Genomic DNA, 22,622 nt, shown 5'->3' on the forward strand with positions numbered 1-22,622 from the left:
CCAGCCAGGCAACTACAGGCCAGTGAGCTTGACATCTGTAGTAGGAAAATTATTTGAAGGGTCGTTAAAGTTATACATTCAAGAATACATCTTGAATCGGGGGGGGGGGGCAGGCAGGCGCATGGGAAATGAGGTTCAGTACAGACAAATATAAGGTTATGCATTATGGGAACAATAACAATGCAACATATAAATAGTTACTCTCCTAGGAAAAACTACTAAGGAGAAAGAAAAACAACAGACTTCACAACGGTTCTCAATGCCAGTCAGCAGCTGCAAAGGCCAAGAAGGTTTTCTGATAAAAAAAAAAACAGTCTTAGAGGGGATAATTATAACGTATAAATACATGCAGGACGAAATAAAGAGCTCTCCAGACCAGAGACCGGTTCATTAACAGAAATGAACAAGAGGTTGGCCCCTGAGACGGGAAGAGCGGAGATTTCAGACGCAACAAAGAAAGGGATTCTTTACAGTGAGGGCAGTAATGGTACGGAATCCACTGCAAACAGAGGAGGTTCTATCAGATACATCGGATGCCTTCAACAACATACAGGGATATAAACGATAGAAAAAACATTCATATTTTAGAGCTTCTTGATCATAGGAGAAATCAGATTACCTTTTGGAGTCAAGAATGAATATTTTCCCCAAAATTAAAAAAAAAAAAATTAGGGTTAATTAGGGTTTTGTTTTGCCTTCTTTTGGATCAAAAGCAGGAAGGATCGGTAGGATTGAACTAGATAGAATTATATAAATAACGGTTACTTTTTTTTTTCTTATGTTTTCCTCCCTTCCCTCTCTCTCGCTATATCCTGAGAATTTCTAGACTTGCGCGAGCCGAGGAAACCGGTCCCAAGATTGTAGTCTAAGCAGCAATAATTATACACCATACACCTGTGTACACTTACACTCCTAGCGTATCAGAGCACAGAGTACCAGCGTGCTCCTGAACAAGCTACTGGGATCACATTTTTAGAGGTCACAGAAGGACACAGAACGGACGCATGTATTTTTAGTGAAGGGTCCTCTGGCTGGAGCGTTCACTGGCAAACCCTCGAAAGAGCCAGAGACTAAATGGAATAAGAGTCTGCCCTGCGCCGGCTGAGCAGATTATGTTTGTTACGACCAGGAGCCATTAACAGGGATTACACCCCCCTCTGGCGTGGAGATACATTTAATCGGTTTTCACGGGGAATTACTTATGTTCCACAGCTCCGAGTAAATCAGAATCCTTCGCGGTCTCACCTCATTTTGTCGCCCGCATTAAGCTACAGGTTTTCCTAACCAGGACAGAGGCGTTTCCACAACGAATTTAACATCTAACAAACAAGGTAAACTTTCAATTGGGTTAAAACTTAAAGTATTAACTTCACAAGAGAATAAAGTGAAAATGGAAATTGAACCCCTTCATGACAAAGCGCGTATATGTACGGGCTCACAATGCATTGTTTTTTATGGTTTTAAGGACAGTCCATGGTCCTTAAGGGCTTAAAAGAGTGGAATTTGAACTATTCAGCCACAAAAACACCAAAAATGTATTTATTAACTCGTGTATGGGGCCCATTGTTAGGCGGCCAAAAAACCTTTTCTTAAAATCCATCTATTCCTCCCTCACCTTTCTTAACCCCCCACTTTTCCATGCCCACCCTCTGCCTCCTCCCTTATTTCTCTTCTTCGCCTACCTTTTCCTCTTCTTCCCACTTTTCCTCCCAACCTTCATCTCCTTTTCCTATTTTCTCCTTCCCACTATACCTCACCTCCAACAGCCCACCTGTCCATGCCTGCCCCCTTCCCTACGTCTTTCCCCACTTATTTACCCCCATCCCTACTTCACCATCTTGCCAACAGCCCCTTCCCACCTCTCCATTAACACCCTGTACACTCCCATGCCTGCCTCTCCCCTTAACGTGCTGACGGGTGTACCATGTCCCACCTCTACCTTAACCTGAGGAGGATCAGGTGCCCACCAAACCCAGACGGACCCAAAACAGGGAATAACACATAGACGCGCACGCTTACTATATATCGTTTAGGAGCAATCAGTGACATAATAGGAAGAGATAACTTTCAAAGAGCGGAATGTCTTAACCTACAGTAATTAATGCCCTTAAAGAACAAAAATAAATAAAATGCAGTTTTTTGTTGTCATCATTTATTGTATTTCCAGAGCCTGGAACAGAAAATGAAGAGGGTGAACTCTGCGAGGAGCTGGAAATATCGGGAGGGGGCAAGAACACTTCTTTTATTTATTTATTTCATTTTTTATTTTTTTTAAACAGACTTAATTTTAAAACCTCCTGCCTTTCCACATAAGGATAGCGCAGGAATTCAAGTATGACGTGGAGGGCAGTAATACAAAAAAAGGTGTCGTAAAAAAAGCAAAAAGCATCTTTGCGCGTGCCGGGCCGCCCGGCACCAACATTTGCTTTGGTAAGGCTAAACGAATGGATTGCAAGCCGATAATACTCCGTACGCCGGAGGCCAGATATTGTCTTCATCCAGACAGACCGGGGTACTTGTAGCTGTGAGGGGGTAATTCTGCTTGGCGGGTCCGATTACTTACCAAACCACAATGAGCCAGAAGCGTAAAAAGAAAAAAACTTTCAAGACAAATAAAAAAAAAAAAATCTGTATATCGTCTAGAAAAATAAAAAAGTATACAAGCAAGCCCCGTGCTATAGTGTTGTATACTATTTTCTCTCACTGAACACAGAGAAATGTGTGTAATATATATATATATATATATATATATATATCCAGAATCTCAATTGTGTACTGCCATGTGTACAGTGACTGCCATGTCCTACGGATGGGTGGAAAAAAGGTGATTTCAACTCATTATTATGTTTTCAAAAACTTTCCAAATCTAATAAAGGGTTAAGAGAAGGACAAAAAAAAACAAAACAGGGGGGGACGCAATAATGAAAGGAGAGCCAAGCTTGCCGCAGCATGACGGAGGAAAAGGGGGAACTCTTAGGATAACAGATAACTGACACCTCGGTGCGGTTTGGCTCGTGATCAGTTTGTTGATGTTTTTTTTGTGTTTTTTTTGTCCTTTTAACGCACAGAAAAAAAATGGTTTCTGCTTACGGAACTGTAGTGCTGGCCCCAATTTAAGAAAATATACCCTCCTCCATCTTTTAAGTGATCGCGTAATTTCTTGTATTATTTAAATATATGTACAGGGTTCCTCTTCTTCCAGAGTGGGCAGCCCAAGACGATTAACCCGTTCAAGGATCCGTGTTTTGCTTGTCGCGCATCCACGCCTGAATCTTTTCCTTTAATTCTGGCACTAAAAGAAGAAAAAACACAAGGAATAAGATAAAACGGCTTCGCTTTTAACCAGTACACAGGAAAGAGCCTGCTAGGGGCCGAATGCCTTCAAAACTTATACAATCCTGTTAATGTAACAGACACGAAAGGCAATTAAAGGGACAGTACAATGAAAAACGTGGGAAAAGTATTCCTACGGTCCGATCACGGATTCAAATACATATGCTGGATAAGCAATAGATGACACTCGTAATCGGTGCCTGTACGCCTGCGTTTGGGGTATACCTGGCTCGAGCATGCTCTCCGTGAGCGTTTGTCTGTTAAAGGGATCGGTGGAAGAATTCAGAAGATGCCGCAGAATAATGGATCTGTCCATGATCGTTCCAGAAGGAAGTCTCACTGGCTCCGTCATCAATGTGTCCATCAGTGGATCTGAGTGGCACAACAAAAAAAAAACGAAAAAAAAAAAAACACAATAGGTGGAGACCCTTAATTAGCAAGAAGCTGCTGTAATATTACTACACGCTCTATGGCTTGTCAATTAGATGGGTGTTCAAGGAACCCATTCATTGACGCATGAAATAACGTCGGGCATTGTACCTCTGAATTCATCTGGAGCATCGCTGTAATCTATTTCTGCCCGAGCATTTCGAGCCACAATTTCCTCCACCTTTTCCGCCAGAAGCTTGAACTTCTCAATGGCAATCGTAGACTTGATTCCAGCTTTCTTCATTTTGGTAATGACTTCCTCAAAAAGTTCTTTGCTGTAGGACCTCTGGAAGTGATCAAAGATTGAAACGATCAAATTTAATTATTTGTTGTTATCCATTCATTTTTTTTGGGGGGTGGATGACAAACCTGATCGTCTGCGATTGCTTTTGCGAACCGGGCGCAGTCTAGCTGTAGGTAAATGTCTGTGAGCTGGTCCAGAAGTTTTTTTGGTTCAAACCCGTATTTTTCTGGGTTCTCCACCTTCAGGTCTCTGCACTTGGGGCCACACAACTGCTGCAGGTTGAAGTTGAGCATGGCTGCCAGCCGAGGGCCCAGCTCCTGCAAGAAAGAAAAAGAAAACCCGCCACGGTCAGAACAGAACATAGCAAGAAGGCCTTCCACCGGGAAACAAAAGGTAACCGGGTACTCACGGGCCGCAGGAACGGCTTCTGCACTTGCTTGGTAAGGATATGGAACATTTCCACGGTTTCAGTAGCCAGTGCGAGGTAAGAGCGGGACACGCGTTCGTCCTGCGCCAGCTGGGACTGTCGAGTTTGCTGCTGATCCTAATGACGATAGACAGAATTTCGCTAACAAGCAGCATGCAGCTCGACCGGACAGAAACCGACTCAGTTGTTTATAAACAGACCCTAAAGCACTTTCAGTGCGGTAACTTGGGAGTGTCTGTGGCACGTATTTTGGTGATGGAGAGAGAGAGTGTCTTTGCTTTTAAACAGTCATGTAATTTTTCTACACATTGGAACCAGGAAAGGAAAAAAAAGTAAGCCCGCCCCACTTGAGGACATAATCTGTAAATCAAGTCTCAGCTGATAAATTCAGCCACATTTTAATGTTTAATTGTGATGTCGCGGGCAGCTTCCCCAAGGATCCCACCGGGGTTTGAGTCAAGGTATCTCACCCGAGGAAGCTGATCCCAGTGATCCTTATTCCTCATCTCCTCCTGTATCTCATGGATCCGTTTCAGAGACTCCAAACTCTCATCCAACAGGAACGTGGTGTCATTAATCAGCATGTTTATGTAGCGCACAAATTGCTTCCCCGAGCTGCAAACACACAGATGGGAACATCAGTCCACGTGAAGTCTTTATAGAAAGTACAGTTTAAGTTTTTTTTGTGCCTTTACACATATATGTGCATATAGAGACATGCATGTATCGCAATGTTTGTCCTTTAATTGAGATTTACGATGGGCAGACACACACTTTCCTAATTTGTAATCTAGAGCGGATTCTCCATTCGACTGAAATTATTTATAACTCACTTAAATTCTTCCATAAACGTGCCGTGATGAGCCGGATTCTGCCAAAGGTTCTTGAAAATTGTGCTGATGTGGTAGCGAATGGTGAACTTATCGTAGAACTCGCTGGTGGCACCGGTGTGTTCAACGTCTGCGGAAGAGAAAACGGCGGCCTCTTAACGATCTGCCCGGTAAGCGAAGACGAGCGAGTCCGACGTTCAGTAAAAATACACGGATTTCCCCCGGCGGCAGTTTTATCCGGCTCCAGAAACGCGAGAAACTGGCAACCCTCTGACCGAGCGATCATCTGATTTTACACAACTCGACGTGGCGTAATTAATGAAAGCAATCGCTGCTGCAGAAGACCTGCAAGCAATGCTTGCTCGCGACACGAGGTCACGTTATTTACCCACTCTCTGTAAAAAGCAGACTTTCAAGATTTCCTCGCACAGATTTGAACTTATTGGTTCGGACAAAGGAGTTACTTTCTCTCAGATGCATTTCCAAGAACAATCTTTTGAAATATTAAAAAAAAAAGTCTAGAAATGAGTTACCAAACGCCACAATCAAAAGGAATGTTATCCCGACGACGAGCTTTCAGTGCTTAACGAGAAAAAAAAGAAACCTGGGAACATTTTGATGTTTTAAAGATGTTGTTCCACCTCTGGTGAATTTAACACTTTTGTAACTAAACGCCAAATTAAATGCCAAAAGCCATCCCAGAAATAGTTATTTTGATCAGTAAAAATTGGCCTATTCAGTTTGAATTGCAATGACAAGCAAAAGCAGCTACTGATAGGATGTTACCGTAGAAACTAAAAAACGTGTGTGTTTTATGCGATAGAAAATTCAAAGGAAAGAATAAAAAGACAGGCCAAGGTTTACTTAACATACCCAAGTACAGCCCATGGCTTCCCAAGTGGAACAGCAGTTATAATAATTATAATCAACTTGGACGCAACCAGCGTTTCATTTTTTTTTTAGCAACACCATCTGCTTAGTCTCACCACTTGATTTTAAAAGGGAAGCTCACAGAATTGTTCCGGAAAAACAAGTAATTTTTGTGTTTGTTACCCCACATTTTGCTACGTACCAGTGTAGAATTTCATCAGCGATGGTACAAGGAGTTTTATGGACAAAGGGTGTCCTTCAATCATTTCGAAGAACTTCTGAGTTCTATGCTGGATGGCGGGGTTGGTAACGTACATGACCTCCACCAACTTGGCCACAAGGTAAGGATTCCGGACATAATTCTGGCTGCACAGCAGCACAACCAAGAACGTCGCAACATCTTGTGTACAGGGCTCAAAGAGAACCTGAGGAGCATATCTGAGAGGAGAGGCAAACACAAAGTGGAGCTTTGTCATCAGTGTTCCTGGGAAAGGTCTCATGCAATTGATTTTTTTAATATAATATATTATATTATAATATATATATATATATATTATAATATATATATATATATATATATATATATATATATTATAATATATATATATATATTATAATATATATATATTATAATATATATATATATTATAATATATATATATATTATAATATATATATATATATATATATATATATATATATATATATATATATATATAAAACATATGGTTTACTTACTGCACAATAAAAAAGAGAAACTCCGCTACATCTTCTACATAAAACTCTGGCAAGGCTGCAAACATTTTGGGGACCTCTGGGTTTAAAGGCAACGTCGTACTAAAGGAAGGAAAAACATTATGTTAACATAAGGCAGAATTAAAAAACTAAGAAATGATTTGTATTAATGTAAAGAACACAGTAGGATCTGGCTTCCAGTGGGAGATTTGGATTACAGATTGCTGGGTTGGCAATGAGCTACACAATCACTAAATGAACTGTGGTTGAGACACGATGCATGATCAGAACAAAATAAATGAAATAGGCATTAAGTAGAAAAAGCAGGGCTCACTTTGGGAAGGAAGGATCCATGATGCGCAGTATCAGTTGGATCACCATTCCATAGAAATTGAGACATCTTCTAAGGAAGTTTTCATCCAACAAACCAGCATCGGCACAGGCCTTGCAGCGCACCAGCTTCTGCAATATGCCATGTAGCCATGTAAGCAAATTGGTAACAACGGACACAAATACAAAAAAATTAAATGAAGTTCATCATGAACGTAAAAATCTTCAACCAAAAAATGATATTCACAAAACAGGCTGATATCCGCACCGACCTTAAGTTGTGTTTTGCAGCGTTTTAACATCTCTCTGTGCCGAGCCGCTAGAGGGGAATCTTTCCACTGACTCTCGTTGTTCTTTAGCTCTTCCACGGTCCTGAAAAGGAAAAGAAAAAGTTTTAAAATGTTGTAATGCTGTCCAAATGCAAGCGCACCCTCAACTTCCATGCGCCTTTTCTCACCCACCGCACAGCTTTACCGGCCTGAGATTAAACATGGCGCGGGAGCCGTGCCACTCACCTGTTCAGCTCTCGTATGGCTCTCAGGCGACGGACGTATCGCCTGCAGCTCGGGAGAATGGCAAGATGGTGGGCGTGCAGGGTCAGGAAGAAGCATTCAGTTGGGAATTTAGGCTCGGAAAATAAAGATGGGTCTTGATCTACAGAAGACATTGATTATGAATATAATGAATATATAGCTAAAGTATATTCCATGCCTCAGAAATCCCTCTAGACATGTCAGATGTTAACAGGATATACATTTTTAGAGCCCTTTTATATCGGACGCTTTGTATATAGAAACACATACTCAGTTCGGATATCCAGCTGCTCACTTCTTCCATCGAGGCTTTGATACGAGTCTCATCGGTCGGCAGTGCTATGCGACATTTGGGGTGGAAAATGTACATGGGATCCACAGTCTCTAGCTTGATCTTGGTGCTGAGTTGCTGAAGCACCCAAAGGAAATTTAGCATGAACCCATCTGTGGAAACAAGCCTGTCGTCCGTCTGCAATACGAAAGAAATAAAAAGAAACGTTTGTTCAGAGATCATCTTTTCCAACAAACCCTATTTATATCAACAGGTGGGGGGACTCTTGGAAAAGTAGGACTAGGGGTGCCGCAACGGCCCTTGCAAATACATAGCTGGTTAAGAATAAAATGTGTGTTTTAAAAAGTTGTCCATTTTTTGTTGATATGAAGATCTCTCTGGGGAAGGAGGTTACCTGCATCTGTGCTTTCTTCATGTTACCAGTCACTATGGCAGCCATGTAGTTAAGAGCAGCTTCTCTGGTCTCTCCATTCAGTAGGATACTGTGCAGAATCTTGAATAAGTCTTGCTGTTAAGAAAATAAAGTTTTCAAACATAGATATTAGATCACTTTTGTCACAGTAACATTGCTCTATATCTTCTTCTATTAAAAGCAGCTTTGGGAGGTGACGTACCCGTGCGGACTCCAAATAATGCTGTAATGACTGGTTGACCACTCTTGTGTTTTCTAGAGTTATAGCCGGCCCAGAGAAATATTTCTCTACAACTTTATTCTGGAGAGATGATAAAAAAAACTAATTAGGAAAACAAACAGTATAGGTTTGCTAGAAAGCACCAAAGACGACTTCAACTAAAGACTTACGTCGTCCTCGGCAAAAACAGAAAGGCTGAAAAAGGAACCAAGATACGAAAGCCGCTGAAGCTCCCGTCCTGTGGCAGGGCTTAGAGATTTGGGCAACCAGAATGGAAGCGAGGCTACCTAAAATAGCAAAGAAAAAGGAAAACATTCAATGAATGCCCTTACAGGAGCTGCTGAAACAATCAGCAACTTTACAGAGGATGGGGAACTTAACGGAGAGAAACGACCACGAAGATTCCAAAACCAGGACATGACTGATCGCACAATGCGATTCTAGAACACATATTCATCATCACATGAATTGGTTTAGTGCCCAAAACATTAAAAAAATTTAAGATTTGGGAGCCGAGAGCCAGACCGTGCAAAAAAGAAACTCTTAGATCTGTACAGTGCCGTTTAGCTTACCAAGCTGCAAACAGGGTGCGTCTTCCCAAACTTCATTTCACAGAGTTCACCTAAAGCCTAGAAGTTACAAGGAAATTGAAATCATTTCTTAATATGTACACTGGCATTAGTGTGTTTATATATATATATATATATATATATATATATATATATATATATATATATATATATATATATATACACACACAGACACAGACATGCGGATCATTTTGCAGAACCCCCACCCCTATGCATGTATGAGGGCTGCTGCACGACTTCTGTGTCAGATAAAAGCTTTGATTTTATTTTTTATTTTGGACAAATGCATTTTAAAGTAACGTTAGGGTTACTCAGAGTACTTTAATATACATTATTCTTTAGAAGGAGTGTCGGGGACAATAAAATGTTCCTTTAAGTAACAGATATACCGATAAAACAGCTCGTAATCGTGCTGATCAAAATTAGACCTTTCGTCATGATAAAATACAAGAGATTAAGTTAACGTAATGTATGTGTAACTATTATATAAACTGCTTCATGTTATTTTAAGTGCCAATATATTTTGGGATTATACCCATTTATACCACAGCCTACCCAATGACGCAGTGGCCGGCTAATGTTATCATTACTGGCTGGAATCACAATAAAATGATATCCACAATCTCTTTATTGGTAAAATTAGAGCTCTCCATCATTAAATCAAATGTGTGGAGAGATCCAGGCCTGGCGTGGGACAGATTTAAATGGGATTTAACAGTTTAACTTGCAAAACGTGGGACGCTCACCATGAGAGGGTATTTGAAGTTGTCGCTGTCCAGAGAACACTCTTTTGCAGCCTGAGCTAATCCTTGAAGAACGGGGATAAAAATCTGTATGAAAGGGGAAAAAAAGAAAACTTTAATGCTAAACATTTCCTAAATCTTTCACCTGTGCTCTTAAATATCTAAACTATAACATTTAGGTGTATCTGATATGCAGCCACCGCTCAGTGAAATATTTTCACATAGAGAATGTCTGTTTTTCTAAAGCATAATAAAGAGCCAAAGTCTGGTCTGCACCTGTTTGAAGACCTCTTCATCCTGATACGTGGACCTCACAAGTTCTTGGATGAACCCAAACGGCAGGTTTCGGCAGAGCATGTAGGGCACCAGGAGAGAGGGTTGCTGCGCAGGCCTACGGAAGAGGGGGAGAAACACGAAATGCACTGAGTGGAGAAAAAACTGCGGCCGTCCAAGGGTGTCACTGATGGCCCTTTATGGGGCGTTATAGGACATAACCATAGTTACACAAACAATTTGATTTTGTATAAAATGAAATATATGGACATCGGCTTCTGCAGACTTCTGGTGCATCTCCAGTATTAATAAAACAAATTATGAAAATGAGAAGTATTAAAAACATAATAAAAGAGAAACTGTGATAAACGGGACTCAAAGAACCGGGGCAAAGTGGAAAAGCCACTTTCCCAAAACCTTGGCATCAGAACAATTAGGAGCAAGGGCATTGTGTCCATTTTTTTACTTAAACCTGATCCTGTGGGTCGGCAGGCAAATTAACAAACAGTAACATAACACAGAATAATGGCACGTCTGCCATGGCAGCAGGAATGGGGCCGAATTACCTTGGCTGTGTCAGCGCACCCTGTAACACCAGGGCAGCATGGCAGATGCACTGCGATCGGAGGTTGCTCAGGAGCAGGCTCACATCTGGCTGGCTGCACAGCTGCAAAGTAAGCGCTTGTGTTATATTTCTGGAGACAATGCAGGCAGCGCACCAATGCCCAGCAAACATACACACCGCAAACACACGACGTATATATCCGTACACGTATCCGGCGTTTCATCAGCTGGGGGAGTGAGAGGGCAAGCGCTTACCTTCGGTGCTTTCCGCTCCTCTATCCCCACTCTGTCAAAGCACTCGATGAGGTAGTTGAGCATCTCGGTTTCTTTGCACGTGTCAATCGTGAAATGGTCACTGCAGGATTCCATGCTGCTGGCTCCACTACGGGAACATTAAATATATACATGTGTGTATTAAAAAAATATGCAAGAAAAAAGCAAACGGGTTAGTTGGTGAGCAGTCCACAAAACGTCAGGGCGATTAATAGACAATTGGTGTGCGGAAAACAACCAATCAGCATCCAGAGTTAGGATTTAAATCGTGGGTTGTGCTGGAGGTCATTGCAGCCGGACCTCTAGGATTATCCAAATCATCACAAAACAGCGGCACAAGGAAACTGCATTTAGTGTGTGGTAGCGGACGGGAGTAATAACGCATATTATTAAAATATCTCCTTTAACCATCTATGGATCGCAACGCCACAAGTTAGTTATTTCTTCTTAATTGCAATTTAGTGACCGTGTCATACAGTTCACTGAAAGTACCGATTTACACGTAGTGCTGAAATCCCTGGTCATCAGAGCATCCGATTAGTACATTCCTACCACACAGCACATGAGAAACAGTTTAATATACGACCATTCATTCAACGCACCCACCACATGCGCCATCTTGAGAGACATCTCCAAGGGTATCCTGTGATTTTTATTTTCCTTACGGAACTCGCGGGTTAGTCAACAACAAGAAAAGCAGAACATGCGTCGTAACGTCCGACACACAAAAACCGATGCAGCAAATGCCCACAGCACGGGTCGGTACCAACAGGGTACCCGCTGCCATCAGGGTCACCCCAAGTATCCGCCATTTAACCAACACAAGCGTGTAGCTCCGTAAAGCTCTCAGCGACACTAACGGACCAAGTAAAAGAGTGAAGTGGCGGAGCGGAGGCTTAAGTGTTGGGTAAATCTCCAATGCATTTTTATTCAGCGGGTTAAAGATCTAGTTTCAAGGCCGAGCGTTGAAGCGTGCCATAATCACTGCGTTCCACCAATACCTGCCCCCAAACTGGACGCTAGCAAAATCCTCTTCGTTTTCATCATCGCTGCTGTCCTCACCCTCATCAGAACGGGCGGGAAGGAGGGACAGAGGGTTGTCGTACATACTACCACAACATAAGAACAAAGGGTTAACATGGAAAAGGTATAATTGGGTCAAAAAAAAAAAAAAAAAAAGAGGGCAGTGGACACAGCTTCACAAATGTGTATTTCTGTCTATAATTAAAATATAACAAATATTTGTTACATATAAAGAAAACGTAAAGAAGGGATGAGTTAGGGGGACACATGGTGGGCGCCTCAATTGCAGAAGTAGGTTACAGAAACACATTCAAAAGAACAGAGTTAGAAAGACACGTTTATGAATAAAGCCCTATTTGCCGTGAATAGTCACTCCTGACCCACAAAACACTCCACACACAATTGGAACGGTTCTTAAGAGCACAACAGGCGGAATATGACGGCGCTATACAAAGACGTAATAGCATGCGATACGTAAGGACGCGGGACGCTGGCAGGCAAGCCCCTGGGTCAGAAATAACCTCTAGTTACTGCTCAGCTTATACCCCAGCAGCACAAATGGCTGGTCCTTCACCCCGTACAATCATGGTGGGTGATCACTGCTAGCTTCTACGACTCGTGTACAAATTATTACTACTTTCACGCGACTAATAAGCGGCCCACTTCACCCAAAACAGCTGGGCTTAAAAGTTAATTGTTAAAGTAAAATGGTTCAAGGGTTGAAATGGTAGGAACGGCGGAATATCTATAGATTCAGTATCAGAACTCAAAACCCAGGAGAACTACAGAGAAACGGGCATAGCAAGTCTTTAATAAAGGCTTCATGTCTATCAGTATGAACCGATACTCACCCTTACTCTACGGAGTATACATTTATAAATCAGTGAGCAAAGACAAAAGCCAAAGCGGAATATTCTACAACTCAAGAAAGAAGGTGTGGATGTTACGTGGTCTTCTAACATCAAAACCCCGCAGCCAATGCCCAAAGAAGTGATCTGTTATGGGATCTAGTAAGCATGCTGCTAAAAACAGATCAGTAAAGGAATCACACCATGCATGAAATACCTAACAGGAATCCTCGCCTGCCTCGGGGACAGTCTAGGAGATAACGAGTAAAGACGGATGCCTGAGGCTCGCTGTCTAGGAGAGGAGGGTGGAAAAGATTGAGCGCTGGGAGACAGCACTCGAGGGCTCGGTGACAGATAAGCCACAGGAGAGACGTTGGGCGATCTTTGTCTGGCAGGAATGGGCAAGGGCCTTGATCGGGAGAGCGTACACGGGCTGTTGGGTGGAGAGGACGTCTGAGCTTCTGGTGGGCTTGACTGAATGAGCCGAATGCCACTGGGCAGAGATTGCCTCGCTGTGGACGGACTGGAAGTGGGGATTGGGAGGATGGGTGAAACAGCCAGTGGTATACCAGCGGGAAACCTGGGGATAACATCTGGACTAGAACCATACAGACTAGATCGTAGAGAAAAAGAAAGAAGAATAAAACAGGAAATTAGAAGAAAAAAAACAGAGAGGCAGGAACTCAGAGTATACCGCGTGCGACAAAAAACAGACTTAAGACTTAGAGCTTCTCCTCAATATCCAACATCACAGGGAAGTGCCCCCCAGCGACATTCAGTATATCCGGTTGGTGGTAAAGTCAGTGAAAGTCTTACTCACAGCCCAGTATCAGGTAAAAGGTCTACAGAGGACAACAGCGCTGATATTTAAACAGAAATGGTCTACAGCTTTTTTCTTTTAAAGTGTTCCTCAACAAGGACAAACATTTAGCACGCTAAGCAAAAGACTTGCCTGGACGCCGAGCTGGCACTGAAGGAGCCGGCGTTGCAGAACATGGGGCTGGTGCCAGGATTCGATGCAGAATTCAGCACGAGAGTCCGCTCAGGTAGCCGAGTGGCTGCAATGGGCTGCGACGTGGCGGTGAGGCTGGCAAACGGGTTATCGTCTTTTGTCTGAGTGGACATCATCAAGACTTCCATCAAAATCTGCCCAATTAAGTCTTTAAAATTGGAGTACACTGAAAAATGGAGAAAAGAGGAAGAGTTCAAATAATAATAATAATAATCATAATACACATCATGCAGATAACCTCCACAGAAGCGTGAGAGAGCGAGTGGAAAAAAATCACCTTCTTTTGGATTCTGTCTAAACTGAGCCGACAGCGACCTCAGGAAAATAACATCTCTATCCCGGTCCTTCCAGGAAACTCTGAAGATTTTACAGACCAGCTGCAAAGACTGTTCCTCAGAAACCTCGGATCCGGCGGACGGTTCCTGAAACCCCCAGAAAATATTGGATGAATGACATTTCCCGACACTAATCTTTTCACAACAGTCTTGAGCATTCCTCCCTAAGTGGGAAATGATTTAGTGAGCTCCAAGTCGGTGCACAAACCAAATGATTACCCCCCCCAAAAAAAAACACGTTACAGATACCTTATCTGTGAGGCTTCTTTTTTCCCTGCGATCATTTTCATCTACTTCCATGTTCTCAATTCCCGAGTCCACATCCACCTGGGACATGCTGTAAGTAACATATTGGTTAAAAACACCTAAATCAAAGTACGCTGGGTTTACTACCTTTAAATTAATCAGCAGTGATTGTCTCATACACTTTTAAACTACATTTCAATAAGCCGATCTCCTACATCTGATATGATAAACCCCCCCCCCGTACCCGTTAACTCTTTGCAGTTTTGCCTTGGAAGCGTTACCTTTTTTCACAAGCTACACTGTCAATGTCCATGCTTTGGGAGCGAGAAAGAGACTGAGATTGCGTTTCAAGGCTATTCGATGGGGAACTGCTGAGCGAGCTGACGCCTTCACTACTCTGACTTCCATGAGCCACCCCTGCGGAAAAACACAGAAAGAAAATAAACCAAACAGCCTTCGGTTATCAAACACGAGCAGAAATATTCCAACTGTACGAATAAAATGTGTAAGATTTGTTGGCTAAATGTTATTTAAACGAGCTCCTTCAACGCATATTTAACCTGCGCATAGCGCCGGACTGCAACATCAAAATATAACAGACAAACATTTAAATCAGGTTTTTTGGGGGGTGATTTACACTCTTGCACACTTTAAAAAAAAAGTTAGGTTTAATGTCCCCCAAAAGCTAAGATAGGATGGCGGCGATGCTAGGTTATTGGGGGACTAGATCCCTGGACTAACCCTTTTCTTATCGAGAGGTAAAATGTTCCCTGTGAAGCCGGAAGGGTTGCCTTCTTGGCACGGGAATCCAGAACAGGCACGTCCACCAGCGCACTTTCCTCTATTTAGGCAGCCCAATAAAACAAGATTTACAGCTCGCTTATACGGTTGATGCACACCGCTCGCCGACGCTCTGCAATGGGGGCCAACGATGCCCAGAGCAGCGCGAGAAAAGGACCGGTCGCCCAACCGAGATACTGTATCTGTCACATTATACAGGAAAATGAACGGTGACTGACAGCTCGGGTTCCCAAACTCACCTCATCGGCATTCCCTATAAACACACCCTATGATCTACTAAAGAAAAACACTAGCTGCCTTTACAATTATCGCAGTTTAACCCTTTGAAGCAGGATCTGCTTGCTTGTCTGGCACTCCCAATAATTACAGGCATACCTGGAGAGATTACCCTGCAGATGGCAATCGATTAAAGACTGGGTGATGCATAAAATAAGCAGGAATGTGGGTTAAAAACTATAGGGACATTTAGGTTACACATCTGTGTCACAGGCAATCAGCTTTCCCGCGGATAAACAAACGCGTAGCAATTAGATTAGCAGGAACGTAGACTGAACCGGCGAGAAGAATCTGGTTAAATGGTTACAGGGCGTTCTACGTCACGTCGGAGCGGAGGAGCCTGTTTAATTCAATTGGAGTCATTAAGAGGAACGGTGAAATCCTTATGAGATGTAAATTAGCCGAGGCGGTCTAATCAAATCTGAACCAGACAGGAAAAAAAAAAAAACATTTCCCGACCTGCGATTTCTCTGAACATCTGACTTACGAAACACGCTTTTGTTTATGTCGCCGGGCTGCGTAACACCCAGCAGAGACCTCGACGTCTCCAAAGGGTGGAAGGCGGAACAAACCGCTCTCTTAACGTTAAGGTATTTGCACCAAAAACGGAGGAGGATATACAGAAAAAGCTACAAAAAGAATTAAAACCTTACAAACTAACCGATTGCAAATACTCAAAGGACTCACTCTCGTTTTTCCCATGTCCTTTCTTGTTGCAGAAGCCTCATTTCTTTTTCTTGGTTGCGTCTTATATACAGCACAACCTGATATAACCATAGTCTTGTTGTGCACTATACTTACCCTGACCCATGCACATTTAAATCCAATGCACACAAAACACTTTTCACAAAGGGAGAGCAGCGTTTCAGTTTCTTGCTGGAGAAACCCACCAGTGATAGACCCAGAAATCTTGGCACCATGAAAGATCTGGCTCACGGCATAGATTAATCCCTACCTGATGCCCCTATGGGTGAGGTAGCAGGGGTTACTCCCTGAACATTCAAGCCAAGTTGTTGGGATGTGCCCGGGGCGGCTGCTGCTGGTGGTCCAGGGGGATTCTCTCTTTGTGGTGAAGTAAGCGGAGTTGTAGGCTGCGAGGACGGCCCACCAGCTAGCCGAGCAAGGCGCCGTCTCCTAATCTGAAAAATAAAATGAAAAAAAATCAAAATATACACTTACACTTAAGGTTTGGGCACAGTGGAGTTTGGTGGAAACCACATAGAATATGAATCAATAAGAAGAGACCTTGTATGTAAACGCAAAACTAATAAAAAGTATACCTTTATGAAAAATGAAACCATGAAAGAACTCTTTGAAATATTTGGAATATTGTATTTACACAGTAGGGGGTGCATTTAAAAACCCCGGAGGCAAAAAAGGAACTCTTCTAAACCATTTCCCTACCCAGCGTCTGCAGAGCAGGTCACCCGATACGCGTTCTTCTGAATACTGCCGAACGAGCGGATTATAGGTTTTCCTGATGTAATATTTGCTGGGGTTTTTTTTTCTTCTAACTGGAAATTTCCAGTACTCTACATCACATCCCAGGGGGGCTGACTGACCTCAGCAAGGCAGCTCAATAATAATGGTGCCCTGAAACAGGGCTGCAGCGGCAAGGAGCCAAGCGCCATTATCCATGGTTCAAAGAAAGTCTCGGAAAAGCCCTTTCTATACGCCCAAGGCTGAAAAACGTAACTACTACAATAAAAACACTTCTTCATATTCATAACTCGCAGAGAGTTTCACCGGCTTGGTGGACCTCCTCCTAGATTTGCTCCACAAAATGGTTTTGGGTGGCAGAGACGCAGGACAGCAAGGTGCTTCCGAAACCTCGGTATAAATTCAGTGGTTTGGCTTCGAGGGCTCAGTTTAAAAAACACCGAAGTGCGATACATTTTATTTAAAGCGCACGGCTCAACCACAGGCTCAGGAAGAGGTAAAGTTACATATTAAGCCTTTTTTCCTCCCCAACAGCATGGACGAATGTAAAGGGAGTTATGATTTTACAATAGTCAAGAGTTCTTGGGTTGCTGCAAACGCTGTGAACAGGGCGGCCACGGCTCAGCTCGGGAATACATTCCAGCTCCCTTCTGGAACATTTCATCCAAGGGTCTGTGTTATTTTCAAGGACTTGAAACTGTTTTCAACTCTGCAAGGACTTATATTTGTAAAAAAAATGGGGGGGGGGGGACCATATAAAAAAAAATGGAAAGGGGCGCTGCATTTAAAAACATATAATTTATATTGCGCAATGCAGGAGATGGGTGCCAAAAACACAGGAAGGGGAAAACACACAGGAAAGCAATACCATGAACTGCCCAAACCGCACAGTTTGTCTAAGTGGAACAGCATCGTTAACCAAACTATGAATCGCAATATCGAGTATGTTAAGCAAACGAATCTCAACAGATCCCTCGTTCTATTCTAATCTTCTCCTCCAGAAACTTTTACCGGAAACGACACATCAGTTCTTTTCACCTCCATGTAAGTTTTGAGATGGTACAAACGCAATCGATTTCTAGCTTTCTATTGTCCGTCTATCAATACTTCACAGGACAGCGTCCCAGTGTGCGTCCAAAGTCCAGCTGGGAAAAATGGATTTACTGGAGGTACAAATGGCACAACAGGAACTAAGGGACATCCACGCGAATGGTTATGTTCATATCCTAGCTTAGTGAATAGGTTCCGCGTACATAGCTTCGGTCTAGAATTTGTAGTATTTTTAATAAGAGGCAAAGAGAAGATGGTAAGCGTGGTTAAACTAAGCGGCAAGGCCCTCCTTTAATCTCACAGCCCTTGACTGGCTTGGGTAGAACGGGCCAGCTATCCAAGGACGCTAATCCGGCACAATATAATTTACAACGGGCACACCTGGGAACTCTCAGGGTGAAGGGGTAGATTGTCAGGGTCATACAGACCGCAGCCACCTCCTTCCTATAGCACACCACTGCCATCATATGCAACGCTCCTATTATGTTATGGCGGATATCCCTTCATATAATGGCAAGTCAATATTTCCATGAGGACGGGCATTACAGGCATTCGGGTAACACATCTGACGAGTCGCTACATAGAATCTGCATGGTGGGCCATTAAAGGGTTAATATTTAAAAAGTCTCAGACTCCGCTCATTTACAAAGTAGGACAAGGTTACATCCACTTCCAGAACGTTAGGGGTACTACCAATCACTGTATTAAAGTAGTATAAATTGTCATTTGAGATTTCAGATTTCTAATTGATAAATGCATCTGATTTCTCATGCATATTCTTCCTTTAATGAACGAGGGCTGCATATTAAATATATAGATGAGTTTGGCCAAAATTTACCATTAATCAGGAAATTACGTTACGTTTTACATGAAATGACAAAAAGATCTTATCTTTGATGTACCTTCAGGCCATCGAAACATGAACACTACACCCTATAGATTCTGGAACGAGAAGGGTTAATTTTAGGGAAAAGAGTGAGAAATTCCAGATCAATGTACGTTGCCAGTAACAGGACATTCTTAGCGTATAGACTAACAGCGAATTGCTTCTGGAATGAAAAAAAACCGCTACAAATGCATTTTTATTGAAATCTTTTCTATAGTCCAACGTTACTGTAAACAGCATTCACCATACAGTCAGCTGCTGGGTTGCACAAGAGGTATAGCCGGGACCTCAGGCCCGAGTTCCACGGAAAAACATGTGACCGGCGCGTAGGATCCGTTAAACTATTTATATTTTGGGATAAACAAGCTGTCACTTAACGTTCAAGCGAACGAGTTCATACGGCTCGAGCGCCGTCATCGGATAATTCAAATACTAAAGGGACACAGCAGCCATCGCAAGACACTTTAAGGAATGTGATGGCTGAGGGGTCCCTTTAAATTGTCATGTGGTGCGTTCTGCAAATACATGGGGGGGGTTAATATGTGTTTTTTCTAAAGGGAGTCATTGACAGACTGTCCGTTTAATGAGGGAGACTCAAAAAAGATGAAGTAAATAAAAGTAGTGATTTTTAACTCCTTTTAAAGGAAATTGTAACTTTTAGAGCATTTATCATGACCAGTATAAATTACACTACCGCTCAAAGGTTTGGGGTCACTCAGCTGTTTTCATGGAAAACAAGGACGTTTCTAACTGTAACCAAATGACAAAAGGGTCTAACCATCAATTAGCCTTGTAAACTTAAACTCAGATCAGCTAACACAACGTGCCATTGGAACACAGGAGTGATGGGAGTGATAAAGGGCCACTGGAACAAAGGAGTGATGGGAGTGATAAAGGGCCATTGGAACCCAGGAGTGATAAAGGGCCATTGGAACCCAGGAGTGATGGGAGTGATAAAGGGCCTCTGTACGCCTATGAAGAGATTCCATAAAAAATCAGCCATTTCCAGCTACAATAGTCATCTAAGACCCCCAATTTTATGGTTTGGCTCCTGCAGAGGTTCATGGTATAGGAGACCCACACACAATGTATCAAACAGACAGGGTGATAGGACCCACCAACTTGCTATTGTTTAAATGTGATAACATTTTAATGGTTTCTTTGGGTAACGGCCTAAAAAGACAAAGATCTAACAGGGATTTATTTATTTTTTTTTGGAAAGACGGCACACAAATTAAGGAATCCATACAATTATTTAGGTGGCGACTGCAGCGAGACGGGGTCATCGAAGTACATTGGTTATGTCTCTCTAACAGCGGTTTGCCTATTATGTCAATAAGACTCCGCTTCTTTATAGATAGTCTATTGTGTGGCACACGTTGTGATGTACAGCGCCGGCACAGCCGCATGATACCGACGCGTTCCACGTCCTATATAGGACTCTGTGTCCCGGTCCCTGAAAATTAGGACACGTAAGAAGCAGAGAAAGAGAAAAGTAGGACAGGGAGAAGCGGAAAAGATCCGACATCACAGCAGGTACTCTGCTTACAGAAACCTCATCAGGCACCGACACACAAAGGATCCTTCCTCATCTCAAGCAGCACCGCTGGTTACGAGACAAGAAGTCCTGTTAACGTGTGGCAGATCTCGGACATTTAGAGAGCACGAGGAACGCATCGCCTATATCGTCCCGTATAGATTCTGATACCTCGTCCTGGTACCTCGTTTGCTTAAAGAACAGAAAAGCAATCCAAGATGAACTTGTCACTACTCAAGAAGTATAAATATATATATATTAGGTTGGCAGGTTAGTGGAACAGCGTCCCAGCAGAGGTGGTAGAGGGTAATACAGTGAGGGTATTAAACATGCATGGGATAGACATGTGGCTTCTGAATTTAAGACGACAACAATGACTGATTAAGGTTTGAGTCTTTACAGCAGGAGAAACGGGCGACTAGACGGGGGCCGGATGGGGCCGATCTGCCGGCAGGTTCTAAGTTATTACACTTATTGAAAATCAGGGCGACGGCGTCCGCAGAGGAATAATTACATTTGATTACACCGACGGTTACGGAGCTTCCCCACGCAGCCCTCCGGGATATTATACTCTGGCGCTCTGTCCGGGATTCTCAGAACCTTCTTGACGGATTCCCAGAGATCCGCTCAACAAACCTCCACTTTTCCTGCGCAGCCAAATTCCGGGCAGATGCGGGACATCTAATTACCTCTTTAGAGCAATGAGTTACTAACGAGGATCGGCGTGACGCGGTCATCACGTAACATTTGACTGCTTAGCTGGAGAGCAAAAATAAAGCTACAAACCCAAAACTAGGTCAACGGCACTAATATTAACTCATCATGGGGGTAGCGGGGCAACGAGGAAGCCCTCGCTTAGGGGCATGGGTAATTACGAGCGGTAATGAAGATGAGATTCAGATAGCCATTGACTGGCTGAGTATTATGTGAGTAGCAGATGATCTCCCTCTGGTAAAAGGGTGATGTACCTGCGATGTGTAAGCAGGGGTGTACGTAGTACGTGGCTGCCTCACAGTAATAGGAGATGCAGTAACACATCTAGAGTTTAGCTTTTTTAACGATATGTACATAGAAGAGGGGCCAGGGGCTGCCTGCGATTTATGAGAGTTTCAGCAGCAGACTTACCTCCTGTTACAAAGGCATTAATGATGACTAAGCAGGAGCACAAGCAAGGGGCTGCTGCCTGCGGATTATGGGAGTTGGAGCTCAAGATGCAACTCTTAAGGATATTAATGACTGGCAAGCACAAAGCCTGGGTGGCTAGGGCTTATAAAGGTTACTGTGGGGTTACGATAGATGGATCAGAAGACATTAAGATGGGGTGCAAACGACTTAATACTCCCAATGCTCACCTCGTCAGCGCTCAGCTCCTCCATATTTTTTCTTTTAATGGTGGCAGAAGCGAGGGGTCCGTACACGGGACAGGGGGCGACAGGGGGGCGGTCAGGGACAGACAGGGGCCTCGGGGCTCACAGCTGCATTGTCTGTAATGATAGCCCGTGAGAAACGACACAAAGAACTTCCTGCGACCGGCCCGCTTCTCCAGCACTCACAGGAACACCGGCAAAAACGTAAACCCGATACACACCGAGCCTCACAGCGAGTAAACCGGAGCCTGCCCGAAACCTGCCGCCTCACACAGGATTATTCATCAAAACAACCGGGCGGCCATCTTGGGAAAGTGCTCACGTGACATCAGGAAGGCCTAGACACAGATCGAGAAAACGGACCAATCAACGCACTCGTAGGGCGTGACTACAAGCGGGCAGGGGTGGGACTAGGTGCTGCCGTCAGAAACGGCAGAGAATGGTGGGGGCCGCCTGGTAACAAGGGGAGAGTCTAGTTCCTATGACAACATGGCAGCCACAGGGCCTGCCGACAGGGATGCTGGGAAGATGGCTGCAGGCCCAGCTCATTCTCTGCGAAGCGCTATGTACCTAATGTATAGTAATAAAAAAGGCCCGGGGGCCTGAGCAAAAGAGCTTACTGTCTTCATTTACGTTTATCCGCATACATTATCACTATTCCATCAATTTAGAAACAATATGTGCGTAAACCTCATTCACTTGT

At 43.3% G+C, this 22,622-nt stretch overlaps 1 protein-coding gene across 2 annotated transcripts; it reads right to left on the minus strand.

The window, feature by feature from the left end:
- Window positions 1-3,055: 3,055 nt before the first annotated feature.
- Window positions 3,056-22,254, minus strand: UBE4B (ubiquitination factor E4B). Of its 2 annotated transcripts, XM_053452145.1 has the most exons (29): window positions 21,905-22,254; window positions 16,595-16,778; window positions 14,844-14,979; window positions 14,566-14,653; window positions 14,259-14,403; window positions 13,922-14,147; window positions 13,187-13,582; window positions 12,100-12,207; window positions 11,081-11,207; window positions 10,828-10,928; window positions 10,265-10,379; window positions 9,992-10,075; window positions 9,228-9,284; window positions 8,826-8,942; window positions 8,638-8,736; window positions 8,418-8,531; window positions 8,002-8,200; window positions 7,714-7,852; window positions 7,471-7,570; window positions 7,203-7,330; window positions 6,872-6,970; window positions 6,336-6,571; window positions 5,267-5,393; window positions 4,904-5,048; window positions 4,416-4,550; window positions 4,132-4,323; window positions 3,874-4,048; window positions 3,559-3,705; window positions 3,056-3,292 (listed from the first exon to the last, which is right to left on the minus strand). In XM_053452145.1, the coding sequence occupies exons 1-29, from the start codon at window positions 21,926-21,928 to the stop codon at window positions 3,231-3,233; spliced, it is 4,005 nt and encodes a 1,334-aa protein (XP_053308120.1). In that variant the 5' UTR covers window positions 21,929-22,254; the 3' UTR covers window positions 3,056-3,230. The 2 variants fall into 2 exon arrangements, with proteins under 2 accessions (XP_053308120.1, XP_053308121.1); XM_053452146.1 differs by lacking the exons at window positions 12,100-12,207; window positions 13,187-13,582 and having other exon boundaries at window positions 21,905-22,252.
- Window positions 22,255-22,622: the final 368 nt, after the last annotated feature.

This window comes from Spea bombifrons, chromosome 12, assembly GCF_027358695.1.
Source record: "Spea bombifrons isolate aSpeBom1 chromosome 12, aSpeBom1.2.pri, whole genome shotgun sequence".
In the NCBI taxonomy this organism is placed as follows: Eukaryota; Metazoa; Chordata; class Amphibia; order Anura; family Pelobatidae; genus Spea; species Spea bombifrons.

Coding starts and splice junctions, on each gene's coding strand:
- UBE4B (XM_053452145.1), bottom strand. CDS start 21,928: ATGGAGGAGCTGAGCGCTGACGAG. Junction 8,532..8,637: donor ATTATTTGGAGTCCGCACGG/GTACGTCACCTC, acceptor TTTTCTTAACAG/CAAGACTTATTCAAGATTCT. Junction 5,049..5,266: donor ACGTTTATGGAAGAATTTAA/GTGAGTTATAAA, acceptor GTGTGTTTGCAG/CTCGGGGAAGCAATTTGTGC.